This window comes from Mus pahari, chromosome 1, assembly GCF_900095145.1.
Source record: "Mus pahari chromosome 1, PAHARI_EIJ_v1.1, whole genome shotgun sequence".
In the NCBI taxonomy this organism is placed as follows: domain Eukaryota; kingdom Metazoa; phylum Chordata; class Mammalia; order Rodentia; family Muridae; genus Mus; species Mus pahari.
The window spans coordinates 121,942,072-121,961,146 of record NC_034590.1 but is presented as its reverse complement, the minus strand read 5'-3'; the positions used below and the strand labels follow the sequence as shown (position 1 = coordinate 121,961,146).

The following is a 19,075-nucleotide window of genomic DNA, read 5'->3' as shown; positions in this document are numbered from 1 at the left end:
AATGAAACTGCTGGTCCCTGGTAGAGATGACTTCACTGTTTCTGAAGTGCTTTCTCCTTGCTCAGTCCTGGGGAAATTGAGGCTGGAGAAGTGACTTGACTTCTTTCAGAACTGAGCAGTACTCTGGGCTCAGACGTGGCAGAGTTATAGTCTGAGTTCCAGGAACTCCAGGCACAAGCCCCATGTGTGATGGGGAAGCTAGCTACTGGTGGTGTGGGTACCAGGACCCGGTTCCCATCAGGGTCCATCACTGGCAAGTTCACTGGTCTCTGTGGCTCACCTAGCTCCCCTCCCTTACAGGGTGCCTCAGCCAACTGGTGGAATCATCGACATTTCCAGCACCATGCCAAGCCCAACATCTTCCACAAGGACCCGGACATAAAGAGCCTGCACGTGTTTGTCCTTGGCGAGTGGCAGCCCCTTGAGGTATGAACCGTGTTGATTAGGAGATGTCATGGGAGGAGGGAAGGAGTCCTGTAGGCTCAGCGTTCCGCTGGGATGTCAGCACCTTCTGCCACCCAGAACCCTTTCCTAGTCATCTCAAGTTATCCCCGCTGCAATGTACACAGAGCACCTTTCCTCCAGGGTACTGGACACAGCCTCTGAGCCTCTCAGCACGTCCCTCCGGCCCACAGGAAAGTGGGTCAGATGTTTCAGGAAGGCAAAATTCTAGGCCTCCAGGATAGGTCTAGAGGGCCAGCTCATGTGCAGGAAGCATTATCTGGAAAGCAGCAGCCTGTTTAAGCAGATGAGAAAGGAAGGCTCGAACAGACAGGAAGTGATAGTAGGAAGGTCTGGTCATTTACCAGTTAGGCCAGGACAAGCCTTCAGATCTTTGGCTGCTAGGACACCTCCTTCTATTTACCCACACTTACTTTAGTATCATTTTATTTTTTATTATTAGTATAGGACCTACTTGGTACAAACATTGAAGCAGTATAGAAATATATGTTTAGTGTCTTAACTCCATCACCTCTCAGCGTCAGGTTTTATGGACCCAAGAGTAACCACTGTTAATGAGACGCCAAATAGCTTTGTAAGTGCCTGCTGCTAAGTCCCGACTCCAGCCTTCAATACCTTCTGTTTGCAAGTGAACATGCATATATCTTGTTTTTTTAAAAAACAACAACAACAACAACAACAACAAAAAGCTGGGCGGTGGTGGCGCACGCCTTTAATCCCAGCACTTGGGAGGCAGAGGCAGGCGGATTTCTGAGTTCGAGGCCAGCCTGGTCTACAAAGTGAGTTCCAGGACAGCCAGGGCTATACACAGAAACCCTGTCTTGAAAAACAAAACAAAACAGAACAGAACAGAACAAAACAAAAAACTAGAAATGAAGCATGCCTTCTATTCTGCAGCTCACTGCTTCTCTTAATGCAGACCTTGTTCCACAAGTCCTGGAAGACTGTGTCATCCTCTGGGGACCGTGTAGTATCTACCTGTCTGTACCTTACAGCATGGCATTACTTCATTTGACAGTGCTGCTAATTTTAATTTCCCTCTTTGGGGGAAGTGTTGGGTTCAGACTCAGTGCCTGTCACATGGTAAGCACATGTTGTACCACTAAGCCCGTCACTCTTCCCCTGTGATTCTCCACACCATCACTTAGTAGAAGTACACGCAGCAAGGCATGGTAATAGGACATAGAGGCAGGAGGATTTCTAATTCTAGCTTAACTTGGGTCTAGATAATGAGACTCTTTTCAAAGTCAAATGTCAAAAACAAAATAAAGGACCAAGCAGGATGGCTGCCAGGGCTGATAATCTGAGCTTCATTCCTAGGACCCACATAATGATGGAGGAAAGAAGCAAACCCCTAAATTATCCTCCGACCTCTGCACATGCACTGTGCACTGTCACACACACACACACACACACATACACACACACACACACCCTCTGCACATGTACTGTGCACTGTCACACACACACTCATACAATACACCCACACACACACACACACACACTCACACACATTCACACACACACTCACACACATAAATGAGGGGTTAAAGAATATTAATTTTAAAAAGTACTAATTTTAAAAATATATAGTAGGGCTGGAGAGGCAGCTCAGAATTTGAGGGCCCCGGTTTGATTCTCGGCACTTGCATATGGAAGCTCACAACCATTGGCAGCTCTAGTCCCAGAGGATCCTACACCCTTTCTGGGCTTTCCAGGCATTCGAGTAGTGCACAGGCATACACACAGGCAACATATCTAAACACATTTGATCAATCAATCAACAAACAAACAAATAAGTAAGTTAAATAAAGCACTCTTATTGCATTTAAAGAATGTGCTCAGTCCAGGCATGGTTGTATATGTCTCTAATCTCAGACATCAGGACACTGAGAAGAATTACTGTGAATTTGATAACTAGCCTGGTCTGCTTAACAAGATATTGTCCTTTAAAGAGAGTAGGGGGAAATCACTCTATACTTTTTAAAATTAGAGCCTTTATATTAGGGTTTAATTTATAAAAAGGAAGAGAAAAAAACTATCCTTGTGTGTGTGTGTGTGTGTGTGTGTGTGTGCGCGCGCGCGCCCCACGTTGAATGGAGATAATATGCTGAGGATGAACACAAGACAAGCTGTAGGTGTAGCTCAGTGGCAAAGTCCTTGTGCAGCATGCTCAAGGCCTTGGGTTCAATGCTAGTATCGTGAAGGAAAATTACAGCGCTGGGCAGAGCAGAGCCCTCAACAAGCTGTTATGAGAGAATACAAACTTACTCTCAGTAAACAGGGTCATAGAAAGAGTACCCTAGCTGTGTTGGCATCCAAGGCTTATGGCATAGACAAAAGAGAGTCTGTCCCCATCAATTCTGGTTTGCAGCCTTGTCTGATCCAAGGTGCACAGGACCTCAGCCACAGCTCTGAACTTTGGCTAGGCAGGGATTTTACTTTCTGCCCAACACCTGTCTCTGTTTCTCTTCTGGGAAATGGCTTATTAGCTTTGGTTTGAAGTGTTTGGTTAGTAGAGTTGATTACTTAGAAGTCTTTTGATAGCGAGGACAAAGACTTCCTTAATGCCTGTAGTAAAGCTATTGGTTCTTACCACACAGCCCTGAGTTTCTAACATGTAAAGGAAAGCCAGGCTTCCCAGCTCTGCAGACCAGCTGCACAGTAGCTGATGAATTCTGTCCCATCCCACTTCTCCAATGCTGGGATGCTGGCTTTTGGAGGGAGATTTCCAGAGGTTGCTGGTCCTATTGGCAGTGGCATTTGAAGATGGCGGCTAGTATCACCATGGAAAGTCTCTCTCGGGCATTGGGGTGTTTACAAGAGAAACCCCATGTTTCCTGGGTTTCTGGTTTAACTTTGTGCAAGTGCCCAAGAGACCGTGCTGGCTGAAAGGAGCCCTGGTCTCTACGTGAAGTGACACTTAGTCCAGCCCATCTCAACAGAGCCCCAATCATCCCAACAGCTATGACTCAAGGGCTTGAGCCTCCATTCCAGGCCCCAGAACTGATGCCTGACAGAGCAGACCAGCCACAAGGGCATTCGACTCATAGAAATGTTAAGAGCAGACTTCCACCATCTGGTCATACTTATGATTTCTGGGAGGGTGTTCTGAGTTTGTTTTATGCGGCAATATGCATTCAGTTTCTTTTCGGTTTAGCAAAGTTTTTCACACAGAGTATTTTCAGTGTTTTATGGCTTCGCACCTCAGCTTCTAGCCTGGGGTGGGGGTGGGGCAGTTTTTACACGGATGCATTTAATTGGCATGTGGTCCATGTGTCCGGGTATGGGCCCCAGCATGAGGTCAGAGAACTACTTGTAGGAGTCTGTTCTGTTCTCCTACCTCGTGGGTTCTGGGGATGTAACTGAAGTTATCAGTCTTCGCAGCAACTTCCTTTAGCCTCTGAGCCATCTCAGTGGCCCTCAGGTTGTAATTTTTCCCCAGTAGGATTTGGGTGTGAAATGGTCTGCTTTTACATTCTCTGGAGTCGGTCAGTACCCTCAGCCACTAAGGGGCTTCATTGCCCTTCCCAAACATAAGCTTGAGCTCTCCTGTACCCCAGTGTCTGCTCTAGACTGTTGGTCCCCTCTCGGGAGGCAGGTTGTGCAGCCTGGACAAAGCTTTCGGCTGTGCTTAGCACTTGGTGCAGGCTCCTTTTTCAGACATGCACGTTGCAGTATTCAGGACGCAGTTGATGGCTGGCTCATTGTGCCTACGTAGTATGCCCCAGGCCTCTTCATGATGCTAGCTTTTCCCCCTGGTTTAACTGCCCCGGAAAGGCAATCAATCAACCATACTCTTACAAATAAGGAGGCCAATGTCTCTCCACTGGCACCACTGTGTCGTTTCTGCTTGGGGTCTAAGCACTGGGCGGGAACCCTTGGCCTAATTAATCTGTGGTGTGTGCAACCATCTTGTTTGCTCCCCCAGCCCTTTGCTATGTCACTATCCTCAGAGTCTAGCCAGTGTGCTCCTAGAAGTGCTAGCAGCTTACCTGCCCGAGGGCTTCCTCCTCCACTCTCCTAGGAAGCACACTGCATTCTCCTTATCTCCCTGTGTCTAGCAGACCTTCAGTCCCTACCGCAGTTCCTAGGACATACGTGGCTCTCTTCGTGGAGACTTGGATGAGCATCTAGCATCCTGCCAGTGCCTGCTGGGGCCATGTTGCTCACTGCTCTGTATATGCCTTTGTGAGTTCCCAGTGGCAGCAACCGACCTTGTGGCAACTCCTGCCAAACCGCCCCTCAGCCCTAGACAGACAAAGGAGGCCCTTGTCACTTTTCAGACTTCATTTCAGACCTGAAACACGACCTTGCCTGGGTCTGATGTACCATTTATTTTTCTTCTTGCTGCCACAAAAGGCCTGACAAGCGGTTTAAAGGAGGAAGGATTTATTAGGATTTGGAGTTAAAGGCGATACCCTCCATGGTGGTAGGGAAGGCGTGGCAGTAAGGAAAGGCATGGCGGGAGGGAGCTGGCCAGTCACTGCATCTGCAGTCGGGCACAGAGGTGGATGCTCAGCTCAGCTTTGTTTTGCTTGCTTTCTCCATTTTATCCACCCTAGGATCCCAGCATGAGGAATAACACTGCCTACAGTTAGTGTAGGTCAGTCCTCCTCAGTCCACTTCATCTGGCTAATCCCTCACCATGGAAACCAGAGGCTTGTTTCTTGGTGAGTCTAGGGAGCCTGTCAAGTTAATAATCAGTAGCAACTGTCACAGTGCCGTCTCTTAATGCCCGGACACACCCCTTTTTTATGCTGTAACCTTCCCCTCGCTTGTTCTTATAGTCTCATGGCCTCTCACAGGGCAAAATGTGTTCAGTCCAACTTCAACAGTTTCCATTGTCTTAACAGTTTCAATACTGTTCGTAAGTATAAGCGCAGGAGCTGGTTAAAATCGATTGCTGCTCTTGCAGAAGACCTAGTTCCTAGCAGAGTTCAGCTCCTAACCAACCATGTTGGGCAGCTCCCAGCTGTTTGTAACTCCAGCTCCAGGGGATCTGACACGATCTGACACCCTCTTCTGCCCTCCACAGGTATCTCACACATGCACACATATACACATAAAAGAAACATGAAAAATGCATCCTTTCTAAAGTGTAAGTATGCTCGTCTCATCAGAGACTCGGTTCACTGTGAACACCTGCAACATCAAAGCCCACGTTCCATGCTCCCAACATAGCCCGGCACAGAGCAAATGTCCACCATCTCCCTCCTGGGCTCTGGCCACAAGCTTGACTAGTTGGTGAAGGTACCCTTTGTCTTTCTGGCCCCCTCCCCTCTAAGTGTGCTGTCTCCCAAACTTACTTTCTGGGTTAGACAGGAAAGGGGATGAGCAGTGCTCTCTGGTCCCCACACTTTGGCCTGGCAGCCCCCAACTAGAAGGAAGAGTAACTTGCTGAGTGAGTCTGTGGACCTGCACCCCAAGGAGTATCAGGCGTTCACCCCACTTACTCCTTATTTAACCTGAGAGGCAGAAGCTGTCATTAACGTTTTGTAACTAGAACCATTAGGGCAGAAAGGAAATGACATACTCAAAGTCATGGTAGAACTACCATCCAAGCCACCAGCATGCCAGTCCTTAGAAATGTCTCTGTTGGTTAAGTTCAGCTTTCCGAAAAGAAGCCAAGTGTGCACCCTCCTAGCTCTGCATTCTAAAACACCTCTCTCCGTCCTTTCTTCAATCTCATGACTTAACAAGCTATTGGCCAAGTAAAACAAGCTTCAGAGTCATCAGAGGGCAGGGCCTGGTGTCCCTAAGACCAAGTTGGGCCGTGTGGGTGTACTTGTTTCTTTTCTCATTGATTTGACTGAAAAGAAGCAACTTGGGGGAGGGAGAGTTTCTTTGGCTTACAGTTCAAGGGGAGCCAGTCAGGAATCAGAGGGAGGGATAAAAGTTCAGATTGCTTTCTTCTTCTTCTTTTTTCTCCATCTTAAGACCCTAAGCCATATCTCGGTGCCACCTGCATTTAAGGTGGATCTTCCAACCTCAATGAACTCAATCTAGAATCACCCAGGAAGCTGACAGTCAGTATGAACCATGCAAATGAGTTTTAGATAAGAGAGTTGGTTCAGCCATACCCTAACACACCTCTCAGCTGTCCTTCAGAGGACATTGAGTGGACACACGTGCAGTGCTAGGTCAGTGCGTCATTTTGTGCATGAAGATGTTACTGGAACTGACCTTCTGTTCACCATCCATCCAGTGGGCTCTTGGAATCCCTATGAAGGACACATCATGCCTCCGATTTGCAGCAAGGAACTCAAAGGTCAGGGAGGTTAAGCAGTTTGGTTTAACAGAGAATTGTTTCCAGTGCTGAGTCCCTGTAACCCTAAGGTTGAGCATCCACAGGGGCTGGCACCGAGACCTGCCAGTGTCTGGGGTGGTCTGGCCATGTAGGTGGGTCAGTCTGGGATGCTGAAAAGCGCATGTGGGAACCAACAATNCTTGCCAGCTGGAGCCAGCCCTACAGTCTCAGCCATCCTCTACAGTGATCATCAACCAGTGGAAACAATACTTGCTACAGAAATACAGCCTTCAAAGGGTCTCCCCTGACAGCTCCCTCCAGTGGTCCTTTAAGGGGGCCTTCTGACCTCTGCTGACCTGAAGATTCTTCTTGATGCTCAGTCTCTGTCTTAGTTAGGGTTACTATTGCTATGATGAAGCACCATGACCAAAAGCAAGTTGGGGAGGAAATGGTTTATTTGACTTAACTTCCACATCATAGCTCATCACTGAAAGAAGTCAGGACAGGAATTCAAGCAACACAAGAACCTGGGTTAGGAGCTGAGGCACAGAGGCCATGAAGCAGTGCTGCTTACCGGCTTGCCCTTTGTGGCTTGCTCAGCCTGCTTTCTTACAGAACCCAGAACTACCTGGCCAGGCATGGCACCACCCACAACAGGCTGGGCCCTCCCACATCAATCACTAATTAAGAAAATACCCTGCAAGCCTGTTTATAGGCCAATATGACTGAGGCATCTTCCCAATTGAGACCCCCTCCTTTGCAGTGATTCTGGTTTGAGTCAAATTGACATAAAACTAGCTAGCACAGTCTTAAGCGGGAACAGATAAACTGCGGGCTTGGATTTGATGGGGAAGGGAGTCTACTAGGACTAGGAATCCTGTATTCCAAGGCTAGGCCTGCATGCCAGTTCCTTGGCTTCTGGGAGGTGGTCAGAGCTGGACCCAGGGCCTGTCCACACATTTGCCTAGGCTGCTGTTCTCCCCATTCATTGGGCACTTTAGGGGTGTGTGTGTGTGTCTTTCCTCTGTGCCAGCATTTCACATCTCCTCCCTTTACTGTGAAACCTTCAAAGGCCCCTCTGAGGCTTCCTTGGCTCTGACCTCTCCAAGGCCAACCTCAGGTCTAACCCTAATGACAGACTTGGTGTGCATGACATACTTTCTGGGAATGCATGAGATCCTTGCCAAGGCACAGGAGGCCTCGAAGAACAAAGGAATCATTTCTGGTTGTTCTTCAGCAGGCGTGTGAGCATAGCCACTGGCACCAAGACGCACATTCTGGGGACAGGCTGGACTTTGTTCCTGCCCACATCCCTTGCTTTGTGGGAACCCGTGGACCTCTGTGATTCTGACGTACACGTCCCACTCCATGTTCTCACTTGGAGGTCAGAAGTGTCAGACTAGGAGACATCCCAGTTTTCTTCCATCTGTAACTACTTTTGCTCTGCTGACCCTGGAAAGTATGAAGGAACAGTGTTCGGGGGGGGGGGGTTTGACATAAATCTTTGGGTCTGGAGAGGGAAGGGTAGCATTGTCCTGGAGTCAGCTTGTCATTATGTCTAAGTTCCCATTGGCAACACTTAACTAGAAAATGACTTGGAAGCCGAGCATGCTCAGAGAGGCCTGGGAACCTACATGGGCCCCGTGTTGGCAAGAAGCGGCGTCTAAGAAGTTTGGATCTGTTGACTCCAGACATGGGCTTATTTTAGCCAGTCTGTGCTTCTTTGTGGGTTCTTCTTTCTTCCACCTTTTTCTTCAACCTCCTAAGCCTGGATAGGAGAATTAGAAAGGATAGCAACAAAAGGAAAGAGCTTCTCTGACTAAAGTCGGGGATCAGAAAGCAGGCTGCTACTTCCTGCTGATTGGGTGCATTGAGTTCCTTGGGGCACGTCTGATCTCTGCCATCGTGGATATCTAACTTCTTGTTGTTTCTTATTTGCATACGATTACGTAATGAACGGTAGCCGCCAATAACCACCACCAACCAACCAACCATCTACCCCACCTCTCAGGGCCCCTGCTAGAGCATGAGGCAAATCCTAGCTGCTGCGAATAATCTGAAGCAGCCCCATATCTCACGCCTGGAATTAAAATGAAAACCGAATCTTATAATATTTCCGGGGGGGGTTGTTTTTTCATTTTAGTTTTAGATTTAGATTTATCTTATTTTTATTTTGTGTATATGAGTACACCGTAGCTGTCTCCAGACACACCAGAAGAGGGCATCGGATCCCATTACAGATAGTTGTGAGCCACCATGTGGTTGCTGGGAATTGAATTCAGGACGTCTGGAAGAGCAGTCAGTGCTCTCAACTGCTGAGCCATCTCTCCAGCACTATTGCTTTGTTGTTGTTTTAAACAAAACAAAATTCCAAAATTGTCACTACAGCTTACCCTTCCCACCCCACCCCCACCCAGCACTGCAAGAAGAAGAGTGGGTGCTTCCTGAGCCATAGCGGCTGTTGGTAGGGCTGCTTGCTCCCTAGGGATCAGGCTCTGGGATGAAAAGGTGTCTGCTGCTGCCGCTTTTATTCATTTCATGCAAATTATCTATATAACTGTTTTGCCTGCTCGTATGTCTGTGCACTGGATGAGTGCAACGTGCCCAAAGAGGTCAGAAGAGGTCATCGGATCCCCTGGAACTGGAGTTATATAGTTGTTTATGAGTCACCATGTTGGTGCTGGAAACCGAGCCAGGGTCCTCTGGAAGAATAAATGCTCTTAACAGATGATCTGTCTCTCCAGCCCATTATGGCCTCTTCTGTCCATTTGGCTTCCTCATGTGTCAAGAACCACTGGGGGAAAGTGATTGGCCTATAGGAATGACATGAGATCCCACAGACTAGATGTTCCCAGGACGGTGACTGTTAAGGATTCCTGGTCCTTGTTTGGGTTCTCTTAACTGCTAACAGTCTCCAGGGAGCACCTCCATGGAGACCTGGGAGCCTCTATTATTCCCCAAAGGGTAGAGACGGCCCCAGAAGCTCCCTGTGGGGTACCTAGGCTTGTGTAAGCATTTTTATTGTTCATGCCCCAAGGGCTAGGTCTAGTGCAGATCAGTGGTAGAGGACTTGCTTACCATGGGTTAAGCCTTGGAATCCATCCGCAGTACTCCCAATAAAACTACAGCGGAAGAAAACAACACGAAGCAGGCATACTTCTCACGGCCTTGGGTAGTGATTAACTGTGAACCTGAACTTCAGCCACCAACCTGAAGGCTGGCCAAGGTTTTGGCCTCACAGAGCTGGCGGGAACGAACTTATTCTGAATAGAAGCTTCTGCCTGATCCCTTTGGCTTGCAGACTATTGAACAATAGTCCCCCGAGAAATTGGAAATTCCCCAGGAATTGCATGCTGGGAGAAGGAAAAGCTGACGCCTCATGCCAGCCAGAGGCACAGCTTGTCTCCCAGAAAGAAATCTCACACAATTCTCAGAACTTGTGAGAATACCTTACACTAAAGACTGGAACAGAGACAGATGGATCAGTGATGAGCAGAGCCACACATGACCAGGCCTGCTTAGTTCTATATACCTCTTGCTTTTGATTTAAACCAAAACCTCATTTTAGGATCCAAAAAATGGGTGAGGGCGTGGTGATGACAGGGTTTACTTAACCTCTTTATTTTTACTTTACAATGTGACCACATTGACTAAATATCTTTTCTCTGGTTTTTTTTTTTTTTTTTCCTTTTTTCTGTTAATGCATTTATTTAATTGGTCCACTGAGGGCAGGTAGCTGAGCATAGGTCAGTGGGCTGCCAAGGCCAGGGGTTTGATCCAAACTCCAGTAAAAACACTGGCATGAGCAGCCAAGCCCAAGGAAATTGGCAGCTGCTAGCCTTGTTGGACCTGGATACAGATAGATTGGAAAGAGACAAGGTCTCTGCTGAGGAGGGCGATGCATAAAGTGGGCTGGAGGTAGGGGACCATAGGTGTTCACTGTCTCTCTTTTCTCCTCAGTATGGCAAGAAGAAGCTGAAATACCTGCCCTACAACCACCAGCATGAATACTTCTTCCTGAGTGAGTATGGTTGCCCGAGGGCCCCAACCTTGCTCTCACCACAGCATGCCCATCTGGCTCACTTCCTCTCATACCCTTTTCAAACTGAGAAAATGATTGCAAACCTATTCAAGAGAGGGGAGCCGGCAGTCAGCTTGTGGAAACACCTCTGGGCCCGGTTAAGCATCATCTAGGCTCCCAGGCTCCCCTCTGACAGGCCTGTGTTCTCTCTACAGTCGGACCGCCGCTGCTCATCCCCATGTACTTCCAGTACCAGATCATCATGACAATGATCAGGCGCAGGGACTGGGTGGTAAGTCAGGAAGTGGTGGTGTGGTATCGTGACTAGGACTTTGCCTCTGGTTCCTCTGTGGGCCTGTGGGTCCCCAGACAGCTCCCCTGAAGTGTAGCTGCTTTGTCACTCTTGGGAAGAAACTGTCTCTGAGGCCACCAGAGCTGAGAAGGCCATGGTATGTCAGGTCTAAAGACTCCTGGCAACCATTGCCCTTGCAGAGTCCCTTAGAAAGTTCCTGAAGGCAGTGTGACAAGAGGTTAGCCTAGCTCACCAGTAGTGGGTAACCTTAGCAATAGAAACGTATTTTCTTTCTCACTCTCACAAAGTCTAAAGTCAGTTGCCATCGGGCTGGGGGGTAAGGTGGAGGGGTCCAGGTCCCTGTCCTTGACTGATAGGTGACCAGGTTCTCTTTGTCTCTCTTTACATCATCTTCCCTCTGGGCCTGTCCACATCTGTGTTCAGGGGTTCCCCTGTTTTTCTAATGTGTGTGTGTGTGTGTGTGTGTGTGTGTGTGTGTATGGTTGCATGTAAATTTGTAGGTGTGCTTACATGTGTGTGCATGTGGAGGCCAGATGATAACTGTCTTGGTTACTTTTCTATTGCTGTGATAAGACACCATGACCAAGGTGACTTGTAAAAGAAGGAGTTTGTTGGGGGATTACAGTTTCAGAGGGTGAGAGTCCACGACCACCATGGCAGGGAAGATGGCAGCAGGAAGGCAAGCTGGAACTGAAGCTCAGAGCTCACATCTTGAGACACAACTGTGAAGCAGGGTGTTAACTGGGAATGATGTGAACCTTTGAAAGCTCAGAGCCCACCCTCAGTGACACAGCTCCTCCAAAAACACCACATCTCCTAATCCTTCCCAAACAGTTACACCAGCTAGGGACCAAGTATTCCACTAGATGGGCCTATGTGGGAGCATCCTCATTCAAGTCACAAGAACCTCAGGTGTCACAGGCTCTCTCACTGACCTGGAGTTTAGAGATTAGGCTAGACTATCCAGCAAGGCCCAGGATCTGCCTGACTGTACCTCCCCAGCACCAGGATCACAAATGTGTGCCATTGTGCCCAGCTTTTGTATGTAGGTTTTGGGTATTAAAGTTGCAAGCACTTTATCAGTTGAGCTGAACTTCTAGTTTGTTCCTTTCTTATAGGATGACAGTAGTCATGCTGCATTAGGACCTTTAGGAATGAGCTGTCTTGATGAGTTCGATTAGCAAGGACTGTGCTTCCAAAGACGTTGTTATTTGAGGTGCTGGAGGTTAGATGTCAGTGTATGAGTAGGGAAGGTATGTCAGAGTTTTAAAAGAGCAGAAATGATAAAATGAACACACACACACACACACACACACACACACAGAGGATTACTAGAGTAGCTTACAGGCAGTGGTCAGAGTAGCACAATGACTGTCTCTGACAGAAAAGCCAGGGATCTGCGTGTCTTAGAATGTCTTAGAAGTTCCAATTTGGTGCTGGAGTCCCAGAGGATTCCTAGAGAGTAGGCTCTAACACCAATGAAAGAATGTCACAGCCACAAGGTAGATGAACTTGCCAGCAAGAGTGAGGGCACACATCGAAAAGCAAAAGCTTCATTCTTCTGTGATTCTTTTAGTTGATTTCAGATGTAGGCAAGTTGGCAACCAAGATTAGCCATCACAGAGGGCATGTTTCTACCCAAAACAACAGGCTTAGAGGTACCTCCATGGAGGGAGGCAGGCTGTGTATAGGTTTGAGAAGGTAAACTTGGGTTTACATAGAAATACAGTTGTGATTTTTGTACATCTCATGGTAGAGTAAGCACTAAGGAATACACCACGAGCAAAGAGTTGTCTATGATGAAAACATGGTCCCTGCCCTCAGGAGAGAACAGACAAGTGCATAGGCCCTTAGTGGATGTTCTTAGCCTTTTAAAATCCCATCAAAGGCTAGGTGTGATAATACACACCTTTAAACCTTCACCTCTTGGGCTCTCCATACATTTATTTACTTAATTTTGAGATAGGCTCTCATTATGTTGCCCAGGCTACCCTTGAACTCAATCTTCCTGCCTCTACCTCCCAAGCCGTGTGTGTGTGTGTGTGTGTGTGTGTGTGTGTGTGTGTGTACCACATCCTATGCATATGCACACAATACACACACACATACATACTTATGCAATAGATTAAAATGGGACTGGACATGTGGCTCAGTGGCAGAGTGCTTGCCAGCATGCATGACACTTTAAGAGTTCAAACTCAGCACCAAAATAAAAAAATAAAAAAGAAGAAGAAGAAAGAAAAAGAAAAGAAAGTAAGGATGATCAAAGTACAACTAGAACTGCTGTGCCTGCTTCACTTGTCCAAGACAGCCACCTAAATCGGAGTATGTTGTATTCAGCCACCCCTGGCTCTTGTAACTGCTCCTACACTGGTCCTCCCGAGGTGCCCATCCCCTTTCCTACTTAGCTGGCAGCACTCTGACAACCTGGAATGACGCCAAGGACCTGCTTCAATTTCTTGCATCCAAGCAAGCACTAAACAAGGGCCACCCTTGTGCCCTAAATCGCTCTGGAATTTGCCATGTCTTCACTAATGTAGTCTTGGTTTTGTTCTTCATTTCCTATCTGAACTAAGACACCAGTGTGCCCTATTCTGTTGTCATTTTAAGATCTTTTGTTTTGTTTTGTTTTGTTTTTAATTTCATGTGTATGTGTTTTGTCTACATGTGCACTGTCTGGTGCCCACAGAGGCCAGCATATGGCACCAGGTCACCTGGAAGTAGTATTACAGATGGCCATGAGCCTCCATGTGGGTTCTGGGAATCGAACATGTGTCCTCTGGAAGAGTAGCCAGTGCTCTTAACCACTGAACCATCTCACCAGCACCTCTGTGTGGGGGTCTCCCATTGCCTCAAAGAGGTGGGTCCTTGATAAAATAAGCTTCTGCATAAGCATGGCTGCTTATGAGCACTCCTGACAGCCAAAAGTTTGTGTAAAGGTCTAGAGAGAGAATTAGGGTGCTTAGGCAAAAGGACCTGTGGGTCCTGTAGCCTGTGGCCTATGGCCACTTGGCTTACAGGGGAGGGTATTATATCAAAGAGTTGGGATCTGCTATAGGTCATTAGTTGTCCTGGATGCATGAGGACCATCAGCTGGAGAGCAAAGGGAGGCTCTGGCTGTGGTCCAGCCGAGACACACAGCTTTAGTAGCAGAGGAAATGGAGGGATGTGGATTTCTCAGCAGAATGACTGCTTGTGAGGCTGTGACAGAGGGCAGAGGCTTCCCAGAGGAGTCATTCAAGCTTGGGACCTTGCTACCAAAGAGAAGCAGACAAAATGAGGAGAGGAGAGGGGCCAAGAAGAGAATCTAACCTGAGAAGAGACCTAGTCTGGGTCACTGACAGGGATAGGGTGTGTCCTCAGGGATGGGGTGTGTCCTTTGGCCTTTTCCTTCCCAGAAAGGAAGGAAATCCAGGTGCCTGAAGAGGGGCAAGGCAGAGGATGACCACTGACCTGGCCACATGTTAGAGGCTCACATTAGAATCCTCTGGACCTACTGGCTACCTGCTAGCCAATATCCCATTTCTTTCCTGAAACTCACATGCAGACTCCATGCAAAGAGGTAGTTGAGGCAAGTGTATGACTGGGCACGGTGTCCAACTTCCTAGCAGCCTGCTGTGGTTTCTTATGAACACCTGTGACAAGCAGTGTCAGCTGTGTATATACATGCCCCTGTGGTCAGTTGCACCATGCCAAGGAGGGTGGGGCAGGTTAAGTCTACTCTTATTTACCCTACAGGACTTGGCTTGGGCCATCAGCTACTATATGCGTTTCTTCTACACCTACATCCCTTTCTACGGCATCTTGGGAGCCCTGGTTTTCCTCAACTTTATCAGGTACCCCAACTTTGCTGGTTCACCCTGTGCTTTTGAGAGCACTGGCTTTGCCAGGGCTGTGATATGAACCCTGTACCAGCCATGGGGGTAGGGTAGGTACAGTGGCTTTTTGTGGCTGCCTATCTCCCACCTGAGGCTTCAGCACTGAGCTCTTTTGTCTTCTAGGTTCCTGGAGAGCCACTGGTTTGTGTGGGTCACACAGATGAACCATCTCGTTATGGAGATTGATCTTGATCACTACCGGGACTGGTTCAGCAGCCAGGTGAGGGGAGGCAAAGGTAGTCACGGGGGCCCTGGAAAGCTGTCCCATGCCCTTGCCTGCACCCTGCCTCTGTGGATCCAGGGCTATACAAACCTTCCCTAGGGCTACTTGTTGCCTACTGGCAGCCTCAGAGCAAGAAAGGATGGTAGGAAGATTGGGGACGCAGCTCAGTTGGTGTGGCAGCCTCAGTTAAGCAAGAAAGGAGGGCAGAAGATTGGGGACGTAGCTCAGTTGGTGTTTGCCTAGCATGCATAAAATCCTGGGTCTTATCTCTGGCACCCAATATACTCAATGTGGCGACCCATAATATAATCTTAGTACTTGGGAGGTAGAAACAGGAAGATCAGGAGTCCAAGGCCAGGATAAGTTAAAAACAACACAGAAGGAAATATGGAAGGAGTGATAAGAATCTACCAGAGGAAACTCAGGGAGTCTGGGAGGGTGAGGCTAGAATGGTATGACCTAGAGAGAGGCCCTAAGACCCTGGCTAAGGTGACCTTTATGGGGCAAGTCCAGGTCCTTTGGTTTTGTTCTTACACCCCAGCCACTGATCCCCTGTCCCCTCTGCAGCTGGCAGCCACCTGCAATGTGGAGCAATCCTTCTTCAATGACTGGTTCAGCGGGCACCTCAATTTCCAGATTGAGCACCAGTGAGTGCAGTCCAGCAATGCTGTGGGGGTTGGGAGGGGAAGAGGGGAGACAAGGAGCGGGAGGGCAGTGGCCACTAACCCACAGGCCAAGGGTGCCACGAGGTTTATGTCCTCTTGTTGGCAAAACTACCACCCCACCCTAGAGCACAGCTGGGCAGGAGAGGGGCTCTGTGCCACATGGGACATCCTGGGGACCGCACTCCTTCCTGTGTGGCCTCTTTGCAGATACAGAAAGCTTACAAGACTATCCTGCAGACCTATAAAGGGCCTGGTTATTGGCTGGGAAACTGAGGACCAGCTAGATAGCATATCTGGTACACAGGGGGCCAAAGGACTGTCCCTGCTGCCTGCTGCCTCTTCCTTTATCTCTCATCTTTTATTATGCTTCTCATCTTCCATCTGTTTCTTTCATTTCCTCTTTTTTTTTTTTTTTTTTTTTTGGCTTAGTGTTGAACTTACATGGGTCTTCTGTCTTGGCTCCCACATGATGAGACCTGATACCGTCTTTCTTTCTTTCTTTCTTTCTTTCTTTCTTTCTTTCTTTCTTTCTTTCTTTCTTTCTTTCTTTCTTTCTTTCTTTCTTTCTTTCTTTCACACGAGACCCTTGTGTTTGGCTGTTCAATACAGCTTTCTGCAGTGCCCCTGTTCATAAACTGCCCCTCTCCACACCACTAGTAACATCTTCAGGCAGTTGTCCTGGTTTCAGATAGGACCTCAGCCCCGCCTGCCTCTCTGGGTTGGAGAGGTGGTGGAGAGCACGGGTCTTGGGTTGCACTCACTCTGCCCACCTGCTCCCCCAGCCTCTTCCCCACTATGCCACGGCACAACCTGCACAAGATTGCCCCACTGGTGAAGTCTCTCTGCGCCAAGCATGGCATTGAATACCAGGAGAAGCCGCTGCTGAGGGCCCTGCTCGACATTGTGAGGTGAGGGCTGAGCTTGACAAGGGCTGGAGCTCTGGAGCACTGGAAGGGGCCAGAGATGGGGTGGGGCTGAGGTGAGAGGCACATGGCTGGCGACTCTAGCTCACAGTGGGGACTCTGGTCTACCCAGGGCTAGAAGAGGACCTCCCCTCTCTCCTTTCCCAGGGGCTTCCCTGGGGTGCATTAGTCAGTAGCCCACTACTGACTAATCCTGTGGTATCCTGTGGTAAGTGGCGAGCCCCAGTCAGTAGCTGAGAGGAAGCACCTGGCGTCCCAACATGACTTCCCACACATCTCACTGCCTGGAGGCTGAGGTTCCTTTCCATCCTGGTTCCTGAGCCCTGCCCCCCTCTCTCTATTTGCAGCTCACTGAAGAAGTCTGGGGAGCTGTGGTTGGATGCCTACCTACATAAATGAAGCTGCCGTCTTCAGGGCACCCTCGGGAAAGGGGCACTGTTGGGTGACAGCCAGAGGGAGGGGAGGGCTTTTGTTCTGAAGGGTTCTCATGAGACTGAAGTGTCTGCTGGCTCACATTCCCTGTGCTTGTCTTGCATCCTTTCTTGTTCTCTTCCCTCACCCCTACCTACTCCATCTTCATGGAGTTCCCTCTTTGTCAGCCCTAACCCCATCCCCTCTGCCTCCCAGTCCCTTCTCCCAAAGAGCCGGAGAGGTGGCTGTCCCAGGTGGTTATGTGTCTGCCTTTAACTTCTGCACCTAAAGATTCCTGGTATAAGATTCTGCTCTTGGCAGCCTAGTTCCTATCCCATTCTGTCCCACAGACACTCTGGGGGGCCTGTGGAACAGGGGTCCAGGACTTGGCTCTACACTCCCTGCCAGCACTATGGTGTAGTCATTTGGGTGAAGATATGCTCTGTTCTGAGTGTCTTTCCCATGGCTGGGATTGGTACTCGAGGCTTCCATCCAGCTGCCAAGGACCCGCTTAGACTTTGAGGCCCAAGGAAAAGTTCTCTCATGCCCACCATTACAACTCCAGACCCTAGGGTTTGTACAGGTTCTATTTCATCATCTACCCAACTCCAGAAACCAAAGGGAGTGTTCCTTGTTGTGGGCTCAGCAGAGCCAGTAGCTAGGTTGAAGGATGGACTGACCAGCCTGGAAACTTAACCTCTCCCACTACAGTCAGGTGCTTCTTAGTAAAAAGGCCCAAGATTCGAGAAGGATCAGATCTTTTTCCAGATCCTCTGGCCAGTTCCAGATGCTTGGTCTAGAGAATGTGGGCCTTGCAGTAGAGTCCCTAAGCAGCTCTCCCCGGAATAGAGCAGCCAATCTGGCCAGCACTTGGCTTCTTATTGGCTCATCCCTGTCTTTACAGATGTTTGTTTGTTTGTTTTAGCTGTTGTGTTAACATTTCCTACAGAATTCTTCTTAATAGGAGAGTAGCAGATGGGCTGGCTGGGTCTTGGGACAATCCATCTTTACCGGTGCCCCTTGCCCTTTCAGGTAGAGCTAGGCTTCTCCATCGAGGCCACAGTATAAGCTGTGGCCTTGAGGTTGCTGCTCTCGGGAAGGCAGGAGACACAGGGTAAGGTGGGATGTCTCAGGAGGGCTGTTGGGAGTACCCAGTGGGGCTCAGGCAGGAGTGTAGAGGGAAGAGGAGGCTGAGGGCATGAGGTGAGGGCAGGTGGGAGGGGGGATGTCGGCTATAGCAGGAGTGGACCCACGCTGTGTCATTCTGAGGTCTAACTGGACTAACCAACCAATATGTAAACTTGAGGAAAAGGCTGGGCCTGCACAGGGCAAGCCCTCTAGGACCCCATGAGCCAAGAGAGACCAGTTGGTATTGCTCCACAGAGGCAGAGAACCCATAAGGAGATGGCAGTCATTTGTATCATCTTGTTCCCCGCCTCTACTTTTTTTGGGAAATTAAAAAAAAAAAAAAAAAAAAAGAGTAATTTTATTCTCTCTTGCCTGTAGTTGACCAAGATCAATGGATGGCTAGTGTTCCTGTATGCTGATGTCACAGGTGTGGTAATGCAGGGTCTGGGAGGAAGGGCGGTGCTGCCCCACAAGAGAAGGGCCTGTTAAGGCAGGTGGTGAACAGAACCCTGGTCCTCTCTGAGAGACGGTGAAGGTCCTGGAGGCTGGGGCTTTTATTTTGTGTTGCTGTGCCCATGTGGAGTCTACAGCCTAGGGAAGGTCTATATCGGTCCAGCCCTGGTTACAGTGCCTACGCCCTGGTCAGACCTCCAGCCTGGGAAGCCAGAATAATCTGCACCTGAGGTGCCTGCCCAGTTCACCTTGCAATTGGACCCATGCTGCATCCATCTCGGAACAGGCTCAGAGGGCCATGTCACTCCAGAGGTGTCAAAGAAGAGCCATCAGGCATGGGGTAGCTAA

General features: G+C 48.9%; 1 protein-coding gene across 1 annotated transcript in view; it reads left to right on the top strand.

Moving 5' to 3' along the window:
- Window positions 1-18,195, top strand: part of Fads2 (fatty acid desaturase 2) — a 38,065-nt gene extending 19,870 nt beyond the window's left edge. Inside the window, exons 5-12 of the mRNA XM_021199139.2 lie at window positions 301-426; window positions 10,673-10,733; window positions 10,949-11,025; window positions 14,785-14,882; window positions 15,048-15,144; window positions 15,715-15,794; window positions 16,595-16,720; window positions 17,083-18,195. Of these exons, the coding sequence (XP_021054798.1) occupies window positions 301-426; window positions 10,673-10,733; window positions 10,949-11,025; window positions 14,785-14,882; window positions 15,048-15,144; window positions 15,715-15,794; window positions 16,595-16,720; window positions 17,083-17,134 (717 nt within the window). The 3' untranslated portion in view covers window positions 17,135-18,195. The remainder of the gene's footprint in view (window positions 1-300; window positions 427-10,672; window positions 10,734-10,948; window positions 11,026-14,784; window positions 14,883-15,047; window positions 15,145-15,714; window positions 15,795-16,594; window positions 16,721-17,082) is intronic.
- Window positions 18,196-19,075: the final 880 nt, after the last annotated feature.